Below are 15,677 nucleotides of genomic sequence, written 5' to 3' on the forward strand. Positions count from 1 at the left end.
ACAGCCGGTATTTTTTCCGGTACAATATAGAAGTGTACCGGTACCGGTGCACTAGCCGGTACGGTACGTACCGGCCGGTACGACTGGTACCGGTACGGTATCGGCCACACTGGGGCTAACATAATCGGTTGGGATCACTCCTCATGAAATAGTTGTCGTTAATTTTAATCTCTCTTTCTCCCTCCCATAAACCAAAACTATATATATAACAAGTATACCAAAACTATATATATAACAAATCCACCGTTAGATTACATTATTTTTGTATATTCTTTATACTTGCAAAATTTCAAGGTGATCAAAAATTAATATCTATGTCATCAATCAATTGTTAAAATTCAAATTTTTGTAGTTTAAAATAATGCATAAAATAGGAATTTATGGATCAAATGGTGAAGACCTCACTGTTGGAGAAAGTGAGTACCCAGATTTTAGAAAATGGAATATTCCTAAGATTTCTACTAAATCTGTTTATGATCTTAACTGGACTGAAAAAAGTATTTTCTCTGAATATAGAGCTAGAACTGTTGAACAAACCTTTTCTATTTCTAAAACTCATGAAAAATGTTGTTTATTTTCCAAGAAAAATATTAATGAGTTTTTATCCAAGAAAAATCTTAAATATTTACACATTGGTTTGGTTCAAGTTGCTATTAAACCTTTAACAAGAAAAGGAATTGATGTTTTTGTGCTTATGTGTTTACGTGATGCTAGATTTAAGAAATTTAATGATAGCATTCTTGGCATGATTACTGCTTCTTTGTATGATGGTCCTGTTTACTTTGATTGTTATCCTTATCCTGATCTTGCTCTTGCTCTTGCGCTTGATGATCCTAATATTATTAAAGCATTAACTTTGAATATATTGACTTCTGGTTATGATATGGATGACGATAGTAGACCTTTTACTCTTATTTACTGAATTTTTTATAGATTGCTTGATTCCTAGCTAACTCCTCGGTCTAGAGGACGTGATCCTGCTGGAAAAACTATGTTGATTCAATGTTCCACCCCTGATGCTAAAATCCAAGTCCCTAAAATGATTCAATGGCAAGATATTACTCTTTCCAAAGAATGGACTTTGGAACAAGTGGCACCTCCTGTTAAACCTGTTTTTAATGAACTTGATCTTACTAGAATTGCACAATATACTGATGGAACTGTTAAAATATTTTTTGATGATACCAAATGTTTTCCTACTAACAAACCTTAAAGAATCAATGAAGGAAGAAAGTCCTTTGCTGGATCTGAAAGCTTTGTTAAAAGAAATACTGATGTTGATGAGTTTTTAAAAAAGAATTTTGAACCACTTGATTTAAAGTTAAAAGGAGTTGCTAGCAACAATTCCCAGGTTAGCAATACTTATTATTCAACTAAACCTGAGTTTCTCTCAAAAGATGATCAAGACGAAGAAGAAGATGCAAAATCTGAGGCTCCTTCTGGATCTGATTTTCCACCTATTGAACCTCCTCCTCCTTTTAAACATCTGCGTGTGATAAATTTGATGGATATGGATTGTGAAACTCCTGCTTTTCAAATTGATATGGTTGCTTTAAGTAATGAATTATTTTCTAAAGCAAACCGTGATAAAAGAAAGTATTACCAAAGTACTTTTGCTCAGTCTGAAAAAGACAGAATCAAAAGGAAATGGAGAGAAAAAATGAATTTATTAAAACAACATATTTTGTTTTTTGACTATCTTGAGAATTATTATGTTTCAAGAAATGAGGTTCATACCAATTACTTGAACGTAATAAAAAAAATCTGTTTTTGTTAAATATGATAAAACTATTGTTAAATCCAGTCATCCACCCCTTGAAACTGTTTTGATTACCTGCAAAAATGATAAAGAAAGCACTGAGGTGAAAGCCTCCTCTTTCAAAATTGCTGATGATAAAACTCCTGTTTTTGCCATTATTGAACACAACAATTTTACTAATGAATCTTTGCATATTATTGGTCAACAACTTGACCGTATTGAAGAAAAAATTGTTGAAAAACCTGTTGTTTCAAAGCCTGAAAAGCCTTTGATTGATTTACCTAGTCAATGAAAAAATATTGATTTTAAAACTTCTTAAAGTAAGAATTTTGATTTAGTTAATTCCCAAGGATTAACTGTTGAAAAGATTGAAAAAATGCTTGCTGATTTAAAAGTTAAAACCGAGCAAACTTCTACTTCTAGAAGCGCTGCTTGTGCTATTTTAAGAAATGAGAAAGAAATTGTTTCTGATGAAGACACAAATTCTGACTCATTACCTTCTGATTCTTTAAAAGATGCTTTTGATGATGGTTTAAGTTTACCTGAAATTAAAAGATTTGTTGGAAAACCCAATCCTACTTCTTTTACAAAAAACTGGTATTCTAAACCTACTCCTCCTGATTTACAGTTTGAAGAAAGATCTTCTTCAAACTCAATTTTTTGTTTCTGCTGATAAACTTTATGAATGGAATATTGATGGTTTGTCTGAACAAGAAATTATTAACAAAATGGCTCACATGTCTATGGTTAGCATTGCATACATAAACAATCATGACAATCTTGATCATCCTGATATTGTTGATTTGCTTGCTTCTGGTTTTACTGGTTCCCTTCGAGGCTGGTGGGATTCACATCTCACAGAAGAATCCAGAGACTCTATTAAACATGCTATTAAAAGAGATATTGATGGTATGCCCATTTTTGATAAAAATATTAACCGTGGTGTTCCTGATGGTGTCAATAATTTGGTTTACACCATTCTTAAACATTTTGTTGGTACTCCATCTAATATTTCGTCTCGAATTTCTGACTATTTGAATAATTTGAGATGTCCTACTATGTCTGATTACAGATGGTACCAAGATGTATTTACTTCTAGATTCATGCTTAGAAAAGACTCTACGAAGCCTTATTGGAAAGAGAGGTTTATTGACGGACTACCTCCTATCTTTGCTCATAAGGTAAAAAATGAATTAATTGGTAAAAATGATTCTAGTGATTTTGATAATTTAACTTATGGTGATATTTTCAGCACTATTAAAAAACTTGGAATTAATATGTGCAATGGTGAAAAATGGTTAAAACAACAGTTAAAAGATAAAAAGAAAGCTAAATATGAAATGAGTAATTTCTGTGAACAATATGGTTTACCTCCTATTGCCCCTTCCAGGCAAAAAGGAAAAAGTAAACATGATAAAGTTTACAAAAGTTATTCCCATAAAAAGCATAAAAGATACAGGACCCACTTTGTTAAACCCAATGATTTTTATGCTAAAAACAAATCTACTTTTCGAAAACATGATAAACAGAGATCAGGTAAAGGTAAATGCTTTAACTGTGGCAAATTTGGTCATTTCAGTAAAGATTGTAACCAAAAGCCTGGTAAGTTAAAAAATAAGTTGAACATGTTAAACATTAATAATAATGAACAAAATGAACTATTTCAAATCCTTGAATCTGCTGCTTCAACTGATGCCTTCGAAGAGGATTTTTCCTCCTCATCTGATTCTGATTATCACTCCCGTAGTGATGTTTCTAAATCCCCTAATATTAAACTTGGCTGTAGAGATTCTTGTTATAACATGATTAAATCTGTCAAAATGTTAACCAAAAGTAAAGAGAATGATGATCTATTATTAACAATGATAAGTAAAATTGAAGACCCTAATTTACAGAAAGATTACCTTGACAAGTTTTTGAAAAACTTAACAAAAGAAAATAAGGTTAGAAGACCTAATTCTACGATAAGTTTTGAAGAAATTCTGAAAAGATTTAATAAAAATAAATCAAAAAATGTAACTGTTAATGATCTTCAACATGAAATAAAAACTGTTAAACAAGAGATAATTCAATTAAAAAATGATGTTAAAACTATTAAACATGATAATGATCATCTTAGACAAGAATTGTTAATTCTAAAGATTGATAAAACTATGGATAAACACCAATCTGATGATGATGAGCAAAAAGACGGAGATGAATCTGATCAACAAGCTTCTCCTTCTGGTAATATTTCTGATCGTACCTTGATTAATTTGATTGATAATCAATTGTCTCTTGTTAAACATATGCTGCCAAAATGGTACACTAAAGTCAAAATTGTTGTTGCTCATGATTATGCTTTTGATGTTGTTGCTATGATTGATTCTGGTGCCGATGTTAATTGTATTCAAGAAGGATTGATCCCTTCTAAATATTTTGAAAAATCTATTGAGAGGTTAGTCGCTGCTAATGGAACTAAAATGAAAATCAAGTATGAATTAAACAATGCTCATGTTTGCCATGATAATGTTTACTTCAAGATCCCCTCTGTACTTGTTGAAAACATGACTGCTAAAGTGATTCTTGGTTTGCCCTTTATTAATTCTTTGTATCTTTTCCTTACTGAAGATGATGGAATTACTACTGATCCTTTTGGACAGAAAGTAAAATTCAAATTTTGTCCAAAGCATGAAACTCGTGATGCTTTTAATCTGATCCATGCTAAAGTTAAACACCTTAACTTCCTTCAACAAGAAGTTAGGTAAAAGAAAATTGTTGAACAACTTTCTGATAAACTACTTCAATCCAAAATTATTAATTTCCAGAAAATATTAATGAGTGATGTTTGTTCTGAAATTCCTAATGCTTTTTGGCACAAAAAGAAACATATTGTTAATTTACCTTATGCTAAAGATTTTAATGAAAAGAATATTCCTACTAAAGCTCGTCCTATTCAAATGAATGCTGAAACTGTTGAATTTTATAAGAGTGAGATCAATGATTTGCTCAAGAAAAAACTTATTAGAAACAACAAGTCTCCTTGGTCTTGTGCTGCTTTCTATGTTCAGAAAAATGCTGAGCTTGAGAGAGGTACCCCTCACCTTGTGATTAACTACAAACCTTTGAACAAAGTCTTAGAGTGGATCAGGTACCCTATCCCCAATAAAAATGATCTTGTTCATAGGCTGAGTGATGCTGTCATATTCTCCAAATTTGATATGAAATCTGGATTTTGGCAAGTGCAGATTAGCGAGAAGGACAGGTATAAAACTGCTTTCACCACACCTTTTGGCCACTATGAGTGGAATGTTATGCCCTTTGGTCTAAAAAATGCTCCTAGCGAATTCCAAAACATTATGAATGATATCTTCAATTCTTTCAGCCATTTCACTATTGTCTACATTGATGATGTTTTGATCTTCTCCAAATCAATTAGTGAACACTGGAAACATTTGTACTCGTTTCTGGACACTATCAAAAGAAATGGTCTTGTTGTCTCTGCTAAGAAAATCAAACTATTTCAAACCAGAGTCAGATTCCTCGGATATGATATTTTCGAAGGACAGATCCGTCCTATTGATAGAGCCATTCAATTTGCTGATAAATTTCCTGATGAAATTATTGATAAAACTCAACTTCAAAGATTTCTTGGGTCCTTAAATTATGTTGCTGATTTTTACAAAAATCTGAGAAAACAATGTAAACCACTCTTTGATCGGTTACAAAGTAATCCTCCTCCTTGGACTGATATTCATACTTCTCTTGTTAAATAGATCAAATCCCATGTTAAAACTTTGCCCTGTCTTGGTATCCCAACTGTTAATGCCTTCAAAATTATTGAAACTGACGCCTTAGACATTGGTTATGGAGGCACTCTAAAACAAAGAGTTTCACCTGATTCTTCTGAGCAAATCGTTCACTTCTACTCTGGTGTCTGGAATGCGGCACAATTAAACTATAGCACTATAAAGAAAGAAATTTTAGCTATAGTACTATGCATTTCAAAATTCCAAAGTGATTTGTTAAACCAAAAATTTTTATTAAGAATTGATTGTAAAAGTGCTAAATACGTTATTGAAAAAGATGTTGAAAATATTGCTTCCAAACATATTTTTGCAAGATGGCAAGCTATTTTAAGTGTTTTTGATTTTGATATTGAATATATTAAAGGTTCTCAAAACTCTATTCCTGATTTTCTTACCCGTGAATTCCTGCAGTACCACAATGGCAAGTAGAGGATCCAAAGATAAAAGTCCTGCGGCCACACACGACCAAATTGTTAAATGAGAACCCGTCTCCCCAGGAGACATTGCTAACCGTTTTACCACATTAGGATCAATCCCTAAGCCTAATTATTCCTCTGTCTTGGTTTTTGCCTATGACCCTTATGCTTTAACCCCTGTTAACCAGCCTGTCCGAACTGTTTACCCAAGAAAACCCAATGCCTCCCAATATGTTAAAAAACAATACTCCCAAAACCTGTTTTTTGTTGAACCAAACCAGGCAGCAATTAAGAACCCTCTTCAGATTGCAAAAAGCTATTTTCCTCCTCTATGTCACTGGGTTCCCGAACATGGTGCTAAAAAGTTAGAATTTTATTCTGACATTTTACGCCAAGAAAATGCTACTGTTATTAAAACTATTTTTGATTTAGATGATAAAACCAAAATCATTTACCACAGTGTTTACCTAAAAAATATTCTACTGAAGCCAGTTGGGGACATTCCCCTACCTCTACTAAAAAACTCCCTACACACTCTGTTCCATATTCATACCATGATTATATTGACGCTCGGTTCAAATTTATGCTTCACCAAAATGAAACAATGACTCATTCATGGTTTATTAACTTTGATAAAGAGTTTGACAACAATGTTGATTTGCCTCTTTGGTTCATTTGTTGGTGGAATCAATTTGGTTCTGATATTGAGATCTTTCCCAAACCTCTTATTGACTGTTACAATTTTTGGAAGCAGGGTTTTAAGGTAAATGCTCATAATGCCAAATTTTCTACCATTCTCCACTTTGTTAAACGTTTCAGGGTCCCTTGGATTCTAAAGTGGCAATATGAGAAAGAATGTGATATTCATACTAGACATTGGTATGTTAAATGATGGGACAAGTTTGGATATGTTTCACAAATATTGGACAATGTTTACCGGAGACCACCTCCCAAGCATCTAATCTCTAGTGCCCAGTCTACTTCCAAGGCTCCCTCTACTTCACAGGCCTCGGATATTGATAATTTGAGTAAAGATGATTTATATGCCCTTCTCAAGAAAAAAATTAAAGAAGAGAAGGAGGCTGAGAACAGAAATTTTGAAGAAGAAGGATCTGTTGCCGAAAGCCCTGTTGCTGAAAGCCCTTGCTACCCTTACCCTCAACCTTATCCGAAAGATTGGTTTGGACATGATGAAGAATATGATGAAAATACTCCTGACCTAGGAGCTTGATTTGTCTAGCCTACACAAAGGCTACTGATGTTACAATATTCACTCGAGAGTAAAAGTATTTACTGAAGCTACCATGATTATATTGTTGACCACTTTTGGCACTACCAGCCAGACTACTTTCGGTCTCAAAAGCCGACTTGATTCCTTCCGGATATTAGGCTTCTAATGCCCTTCATGGGTCCTGATATGAATAGTAAAATGTCACTATTCACTTTGTACTATTCACTACTTTATATATATATATATATAAGTTCAAGTTACATTTCGTGTAACTCTTTGGAGTTACACCTTTTTTAAACCGTTGAATTTAAGTAGATCCAACAGTTAAAAAAAGATTCACATTATTACAAATATTCTTATTAGGATCTCATTAATTGCCCTCATTTATTACATTCTAAACCTATCTCTTTCTTTCTTTTTTTTTTTTCTTTTTTTTTTTTTATTTTTTTTATACAAGATAGAATTTCTACTCTAGCCTAATCTAAGTGTATATGTGTATGAAACTCTCTTTTGAAGACTTAAACCCCGGCTATTGCCCCCCACACCCCACAAACATTTATACTTGTAGAGTAACCACCATACCAAGGGTGCGCAGTGGTTAAACCTATCTCTAAACTCAAAAACGTTTGATGTTTGACTCTCTCTCTCTCTCTCTACGTTTCTCTCTTTGTCTCCTCCACCATTGCCCCTCCTCCATTGTTCCACCTCTACATGTTGCCAGCAAAAGAAGGAAAAAAAAAAAAAAAAAAAAAAAAACTAAGCCGAATACTTTATGAATAAGATATACAATCAAATAAGGAAATACCTTAAATGAAAAACTACTCAATTCGAATACAATTAAATTTCCCATCTTTGAGAGGAATTTAATCCTTTCAGCATTTCAGGAATGATAGCCGGAACCACATAAGTACTTAACTTCTAACAGATCCGAAGCATTCAATGAAATAGATATTGCCACATTGCTAATATTGCCATAATATTTTTTTTTTATGTTTTGAGAAGCAAAATTCAAAAATAGGAGAATCAACCAGGACTTCTACCATATTGTCACATGACGACAATCCCAATGATTTAAGATGATGATGATAACTTGAAAGCTTTATTCTTTTCAGCATATAACAAGAAGTTATCTCTAAGGTCTCAAGGACTGGAAGTCCAGAAAGATGGCCATGAAGCCACTTTTTCTGTTAAGTTTGGCATGTCTAGATTTAGCTTTTTCAGATTTTTTAAAGGAAGCAAGTTGAGCTCGGATATATGCTTCTCCGTTAACAAAGATAATGAAGATTTGATTCTTCCAATTCAAACCTCTCAAGGTCATTGTTGTGAACCTTAATTTCCATGAGTTTAGGAAGACTGAAGCTCCGTTTGGGTAAGCTACGTCCACGTCTGCCTTTTTTTTTTTTTTTTTATTTTAAGTCCAACGCTTGGTTCTATGAACAGTGCATCAAGGCAAATGCACAGTAAATTCATTAATGAACAGTAATCAAAAAATTTTTTTTTTATTGTTTTCAGTTTTCAACAAAATAATGGTGGAGACTTGAACCTCCCCCCTTCCTCCCACACCCTAAAAGCACTTAATACTTGTAGAGTAACTATCGCGCCAAGGGTGCGCGGTAGTGAGAAAGTTAATATATAAAGATTGATAAATATTGTCAAGATAATAGCAACAATCTTTTGTGTTAGTAAAGTAATTTCAATAACATTGCTCAAAGAACCAAAACTATTAAACATGGAATTACTACCATAATTTTTTTTCTATAAGATAATAAATGATAAATGACTATTGGGTTGTCTATTTTTCTATTGGGTGCTGATCCAGGTATTATTTTCAAAAATCTCACTACTAATTTTGGGTCACGTGAGAAGCATGAGAAAGTTAAGTCAAGTTCAACAAAAAAAGAAAAATACGTGGACCCGTTTGGCAAGATCAGACACGGGGTAATAATCAAAAGAACACAAAAAACATAGGAGGCAAACTGATTTTTTCACAGGTTGGTGATCTTTTTGAATTATCTTGCAAGAAGAAGCAGGTTTTGAGGGATGATGAAGTATTATCTTTTCCATTGGTGAAGGCTGGTAACCAGCCCTGTCAAGAATCATAAAGTTCTTAGTTTGTAACTGTTGTGGGTTTAGGAACCTATGTACAGGGAAAGAGCTTGGAGATATTATCCGGGTAAAAGATCCCTCTATTGTATTTATAGCCGAAACACGGACAAATGAAGCTAGGCTAGATAGAGTTTTACATAACATTGATTTTAATCACAAATGAGTGGTTCCTAGAGAAGGCCATGGAGGTGGGCTTGCTTTGATTGGAAGTCTTTGGTAAATTTTACCATTGAGGATTCGTGTAGGTACTTTATTGATACTTGTATTGATAAGAATTCTGATTATGCTTGGCATTTCACTGGTTTTTATGGGGAACCAGAGACTTTTTAGATGGATAGAGGCTTGAGATAGTCTTCGAAGGTTGAAGCGTGGTTCAGATATTCCATGGTTGTGTGCTGGGGATTTTAATGAGCTTATAAGAGGAGAAGAAAAATTGGGGGGAGCACTATGCAATTGTTGTGAAATTTTAAAGTACTCGCAAGTGTACGAACCGTACCAAAGTATAGTTTGACAAGAATGAGATCGAATTCATAGGGACTTGAATGAACGTAGGAAAATCAATTAAACCTGAACCAAATTGATCCTAATCAAGTTTAATAAAAATTGATTGTTTGCAATTAAATATACTAAGCAAATAATTAAACTAAGCAAAAATATAATATAAAGCAGTAAAGAGATGTAAACAATCTAGAGAAATGAATTAAGGATTTGGAATCCACTTATTTAATTTCATTCTCCTACAAAAGATAAATTCACGCAATAAAATTCAATAAAGCACAAAATTGATTATTCAGCATTATTCCAAAACCAAATATAAAATGCATGAATTAACTCAAAATAAGTATGATAATATACTTTCTAATAATAATATAAATGTGCAAAATTAAGCTAGGCTTTAATGAACTTGTAAGACGAGAAGAAAAATTGGGGGGAGCACAACACAATCACCAACAAATGTAGTTCTCTAGGGATACCATAGATGAATGTGGATTTATGGACCTAGGCTTTATCAAGCCAAGATTTACATGGAACAAACATTTTGAGAATGGGCATTCTATTTGGGAGAGTCTTGATAAGGGATTGGCTGCAAATAATTGGTTTCTTAAATTTCTAGGTACATGAGTTCATCATCTTTATTGTGACTCATCATATCATTCTCCCTTATTAATTAATATTTCAGGCCTTGATTCTTTGCCAAGGAAAAAAAATCTTTTGATTTGAAGAAATGTGGTTATCTGATTCTAGTTGTGCTGAGCTAGTTTAAGCTTCATGGAATTCGGGCCTACATGATTTGGGGCATAATGCTATTTTAAAAAGAGTGGAGAAATGTGGAAAATATCTTTCATGGTGGAATCAAAATGTTTTTGGGAACGTTAGAAAAGAGTTGGAGAAGAAAAAAAAATCTTTTGATCCAAGCCGAGAGAGAAGCCTTGATCAGTGGATCGAATTGCAAGATCAAAGAGTTGAAGACTGAGGTTAATATCCTCCTTGACAGAGAAGACCAATTGTGGAGCCAAAGATGTCAGGTGCGTTGGTTGAAGTACGGAGACATTAACACAAAATTATTTCATAGCAGGACTACCAAACGACAAAGGAAAAATATGATTGGAGGTATTTTTTATGAATCTATATCCTAGCAAGATCAACCTGAAGAAATTGTTGCATTCCTTTTGAACTACTATCAAGATCTTTTTTCAATAGTCCATCCGAAATCTTCAAATGCTATGCTCACCTATGTCTCCCATGTGATTTCCGAAGATATGAACAATATGTTGACAGGGAATTTTTTAGAGTGTGAAGTGGTCACAACCTTGAAGCAAATGGCACCACTAAAAGCCCCGGGACCCGATGGGATGCCTCTACTTTTTTATCAACATTTTTGGCAGGTAGTTGATCATGTAATTCTGTCATCTCTTGGCTTAACTTAGGTACTCTCCTCCATCCTATTAACCGCACTTTCATTACTCTCATTCCTGAAATCATAAATCCTGAATTATGAATATTGTCCTATTAGCTTGTGTAATGTTCTTTACAAAGTGTTCTCCAAAGTACTTGCCAATAGGTTGAAAAAAATCCTGCCAAATATTACTACAGAACATCAATTAGCCTATGCGAAAAATCGCCTTATTTTTGATAATATCCTCATTGCCTTTGAGACTCTTCATTGCATGCAATCACATAATTCAGGTGATACTGGGCATATGGCTCTAAAATTGGACATGAGCAAGGCTTATGATTAGGTGGAATGAGGTTTTTTGGAAGATCATAAGTGACAGATGGGGTTCAATTAGAAGTGGATATGGTTGATTATGGTTTGTGTTAAAACTGTTTCCTACCTATCCTTGTCAATGGTGAGCCAAAAGGGTTGATCCATCCTACCAGAGGGATCCAATAAGGGGACCTATTGTCTCCTTTCCTCTTCTTCCTTTGTACGAAAGGATTACATGGCCATATTTATAATGTTGCAAGTATGGATAACATCAAAGACTTTTCTTTGGGTAGGAGAGGCCCGAAACTAACCCATCTGTTATTTGCAAATAATAGTCTTTTATTTACCACTGATGAATGTGAAATTTTTTTTGAATATCTTGGAGATCTATGAGCGTGCTTCTAGCCAAAAGGTGAGCAAGAACAAGTACCTCGGCCTACCATCTTTGATTGGAAGGGGGAAAAAGAGAGTTTAATTACATCAAAGAAAGAAGATGGAGGAAATTACAAGGTTGTGAAGGGAAATTATTATCATAAGCTAGTCGTAAAGTTTTGATAAAATCAGTTATCCAAGCCATTCCAACTTTCATTATGGGATGCTTCAAATTACCCATTGGCTTGTGTAATGATATTGAGACTTTGATTAGAAAATTTTGGTGGGGAGAATATGGAGATAGTAGGAAGATTCATAGGCTTTGGAGGGATAAGTTGACAAAATCCAAGTCGGTAGCTGGTAGGGGGAATGTGTTTCCAAGATTTGGTAATATTTAATGATTCTTTATTGGTAAAACAAACTTGGAGATTGTTACACAACATGACTCTTTTGCAAAGTCTTCAAAGCATACTTTTTCCCTAATGGTTCTATTATGGAGGCTAAAGACTAATGGTTGGGATCATATGCATGGCGAAGTACTCTTGAAGGAAGGGATGTTATTCAAAGAGGTGCTCGCTGGTGGACTGAGAATGGAAAAAATGTAAAAATATGGCAGCTTCAGTGGCTTCCCAAGAAGCACCCTCCACTAGTTTGTTCTCCTATAGTTGCATCCTTGGAAGAAGCCACAATTGATCTTCTTATTGATGATACAACTAGGTAATGGAACAATGGCGTCATTGATGGGATATATGCACCAGAGGAAGTTGAGTTAGCCTCCATCTTCTCAAAAACCCTAACTCTTTTCCAAAACTCACACACAGCCCCTTAGCACATTTTTTACAAATTAAAAACCTCTCTTTAGTTAGTTCTAAGGCAGAAACTATTTTCCAAAATTGATTTCTCAAAACCTATTTCAATTAAAGTTTGTTCTTGAGTTGTGATTACCGAAATTATTGTGTTCTTTTGATTATTCTTGTCCTATCAATCTAATCTTTGAGTTGTAAGCACTGAGGGGTCGGTTAAACAAACTCTAAACTCATAATCTAAAGCAAGGTGAGTGTTCTTTCCATGAACTCTTCCTTTGTTTAGTAGGATTCACATGAGTTTCTTAACATAATTTTTATATTCGTTATATTTGTTTGTTTGATGTTCATGATTATGTTTGATATGTTTTAATCTGATTTTAGATTGTTTATAATATGTTTTAGTTGTTCTTTTTTTATTATTTTAGTTCTATGTAAAGTTTGACATGTTAATTGAGTTAACGTTAGCTTAATATAATTGTTTGTTTTGTTTCATGTTTATTTGTTTATATTGATGTTTGTTTTGTTTGCTTCATGTTAGTTTAAGCATTTAGGGCTCTAATATGCTTGTTTGATTTCTGTTTTAATATCTTTGAATGATTAAATCTATAAAAATGTAATTTTTTCAAATTTGTGCTAAAGGATGCGTACGAATCTTTGAGTATGCGTACGTATCCCAAACCTAGATTAGGGAAAAATCTTGTTTTTATTTATTTTAACCATTTTTAACATGTTATTTGATTCTTTTTTACTCTATTTTAGGTTAATTATTAATGTTGAATTATTTTCCATATTTGTTTTAATATTTTTTCCATGTTTAGTCTATTTGATATTCTTTCCTTGTGTGTTTTATTTAATTGTCAACTTACCGTGTTTATCTTTTTGCCATATTTAGTTTATTTAGTATATTTTCCTTGTATGTTTATATTTAATGGTCAACTTTCCATGTTTAATTTATTTTGTTTGATTATGTTTTATTTGTTTCATTTTATATTGTGATCTTTAATATGTTGTGTGTTTTATTTCCTTAAGTACGTGATGTATATTTAGGTTAAGGATTAATACTCTCTTAATAAACTCTTTAATTAGATATGGCCTAACAGCACATAAAGAAGGTCGGGCCTCAAGCCGGGCAATCTTGGGTGCCTAACACCTTTCTAAGTCATACCAAAACTTCGAATCCATAATCTGGTACATGGATCCATGTATGTAAGTGATTGGCCCAAAATGCCCAATATGGTTCCTAGACCTAAATTAGGTGGTGACTCCACTTTTCACCACCACGGTCCACTCGTCCAGGGCTTACTTGCACCCACATATCAAAAATGGTACTCCATGCTTTTTGGTCATGCCGAGAAGTTGATGCTGTTTGGTCCAATGTAGAGCTTTGGGGTTTGTGGTCAAGCATACAATTTGGAGAGTTCAAAGAGCTGGTAGCTTGGATTCTTTAGAAAAAAATAGCCCATAATATTTTGCAATGACCATATGGTCAATCTGGAACCAACGCAACCAGGTCAGATTACAACATCCCAGCCACGCTCTCTTTCTCATACCTCAGGTGTCCACCACCAAAGCCCACACTGATTATTCCTCGAGTTTGCTAGCGCCCCTTACCCCCTTATCTATTAAAATAAATTTCGACGAAGCAGTTTTTTACTAGGAAAATAAAGCTGGTGCTAGTATTGCCATTCGAAATAGAGAAGGCTTCTTGTTGGCGTCTCAATCCCGGCAACTAAATCAGGCTTACCGTCCAAGTGCTATTAAAGCTATAGTTGCGCTTAGAAGTCTTCAGTTAGCGATGAAACTCGGCTTTGCTTATGCTATCTTGGAGAGGGATTCTCTAACACTAATGTCATCTCTGCAAAATGAAAGTGAAATAATGTCACCTGATGGTCAGCTAATTGAAGATTTTCGTCGTTGTTCTAGTTCTTTTCATCAATTACGTTACTCTCATACTAAGAGAGAAGGTAATAAGGTTGTTCATTGTCTTGCTCGATATGCTTTAAATATCTCTGAATTTGTTGTGTGGGTGGAGTATATTCCACCACTAATTTCTTTTGTACTTCAGGCTAATTTAGCCAATTCTATTTAATAAAAGCTAAGCGGTCTTCTTTCTAAAAAAAATCTCTAACATTATTTTCACTGTTTGATCACTAAAATTTTGTTTGCTGTCACATAGGCCACACTTTTTAGCAAGTGTTCCTACTATATATATATTCGTCTACTTGGATGCTTTTCTTGACAATTCTACAATCAACAATGCATTACTCTTGCAGTATAATTTATAGTTTATTGCATTTATTATTAACACATCATAATTTATAATTCAAGATCTTTCTCTCTTCCTTCTTGCTAGGATGTGTTTGACAACTATTATCATATTGTACACCACAATATGAATTTGATATGCAATTAAATTTCTTTTGTTTAGGCTTGGTGCGCCACAGACAAGCCTGCTTTCTCCTACCCTTTTATGCTATAGTTTTGGTTGAATTTTGGTTTGGGTTAATTCTTTTTTTTTTTTGGAAATAGGAATTTGAATTTATATCAAAACACAATCTACATGGCTATGAATTTGAATAGGCCTACCAACTTTATGATTAATAAATTATTATAAAGCTTATCTTTTATTCTTTTGGTTTCATTTTAAAGATAACATTATAATTTTGTGATAAGTTTTTATTCTTATGATAATCTTGTCATTACTTAAGAGATGAGAAATTTGAATAAATAAATTTAAAACTTATAAAGCTTAGTTGTATATTAGGTAAAGATAATGCACTATAGTAGAAGTTAAAAAAAATATAGTTTGCCTTAAAAAAATATTAATCAAACATAAAAAAATAATAATAATAGTATGATATGTTTGTAGGCTTCCAAAAAAAAAAAAAGAAGAAGAAGCATAACTTACAAATACATTAGAGAGATATTAGGCAAAAATATAAATTTGCATTCTTTTCTGTTAAGTTTTAGACCCCTAAAAAACACAATAT

The 15,677-nt window shown here is 33.3% G+C and overlaps 1 protein-coding gene across 1 annotated transcript; it reads left to right on the top strand.

The window, feature by feature from the left end:
- The first annotated feature begins 14,009 nt into the window (after positions 1 to 14,009).
- On the top strand, positions 14,010 to 14,776 carry LOC142629096 (uncharacterized). The gene is made up of 2 exons (XM_075803084.1): positions 14,010 to 14,117; positions 14,345 to 14,776. Exons 1-2 carry the CDS (start codon positions 14,010 to 14,012, stop codon positions 14,774 to 14,776), a joined length of 540 nt encoding a protein of 179 aa, XP_075659199.1.
- The last annotated feature ends 901 nt before the right edge of the window (positions 14,777 to 15,677 follow it).

This window comes from Castanea sativa, chromosome 3 (assembly GCF_040712315.1).
Source record: "Castanea sativa cultivar Marrone di Chiusa Pesio chromosome 3, ASM4071231v1".
NCBI classification, from domain to species: Eukaryota; Viridiplantae; Streptophyta; class Magnoliopsida; order Fagales; family Fagaceae; genus Castanea; species Castanea sativa.

Coding starts and splice junctions, on each gene's coding strand:
- LOC142629096 (XM_075803084.1), top strand. CDS start 14,010: ATGGTACTCCATGCTTTTTGGTCATGCCGAGAAGTTGATGCTGTTTGG. Junction 14,118..14,344: donor TTGGAGAGTTCAAAGAGCTG/GTAGCTTGGATT, acceptor GTTTTTTACTAG/GAAAATAAAGCTGGTGCTAG.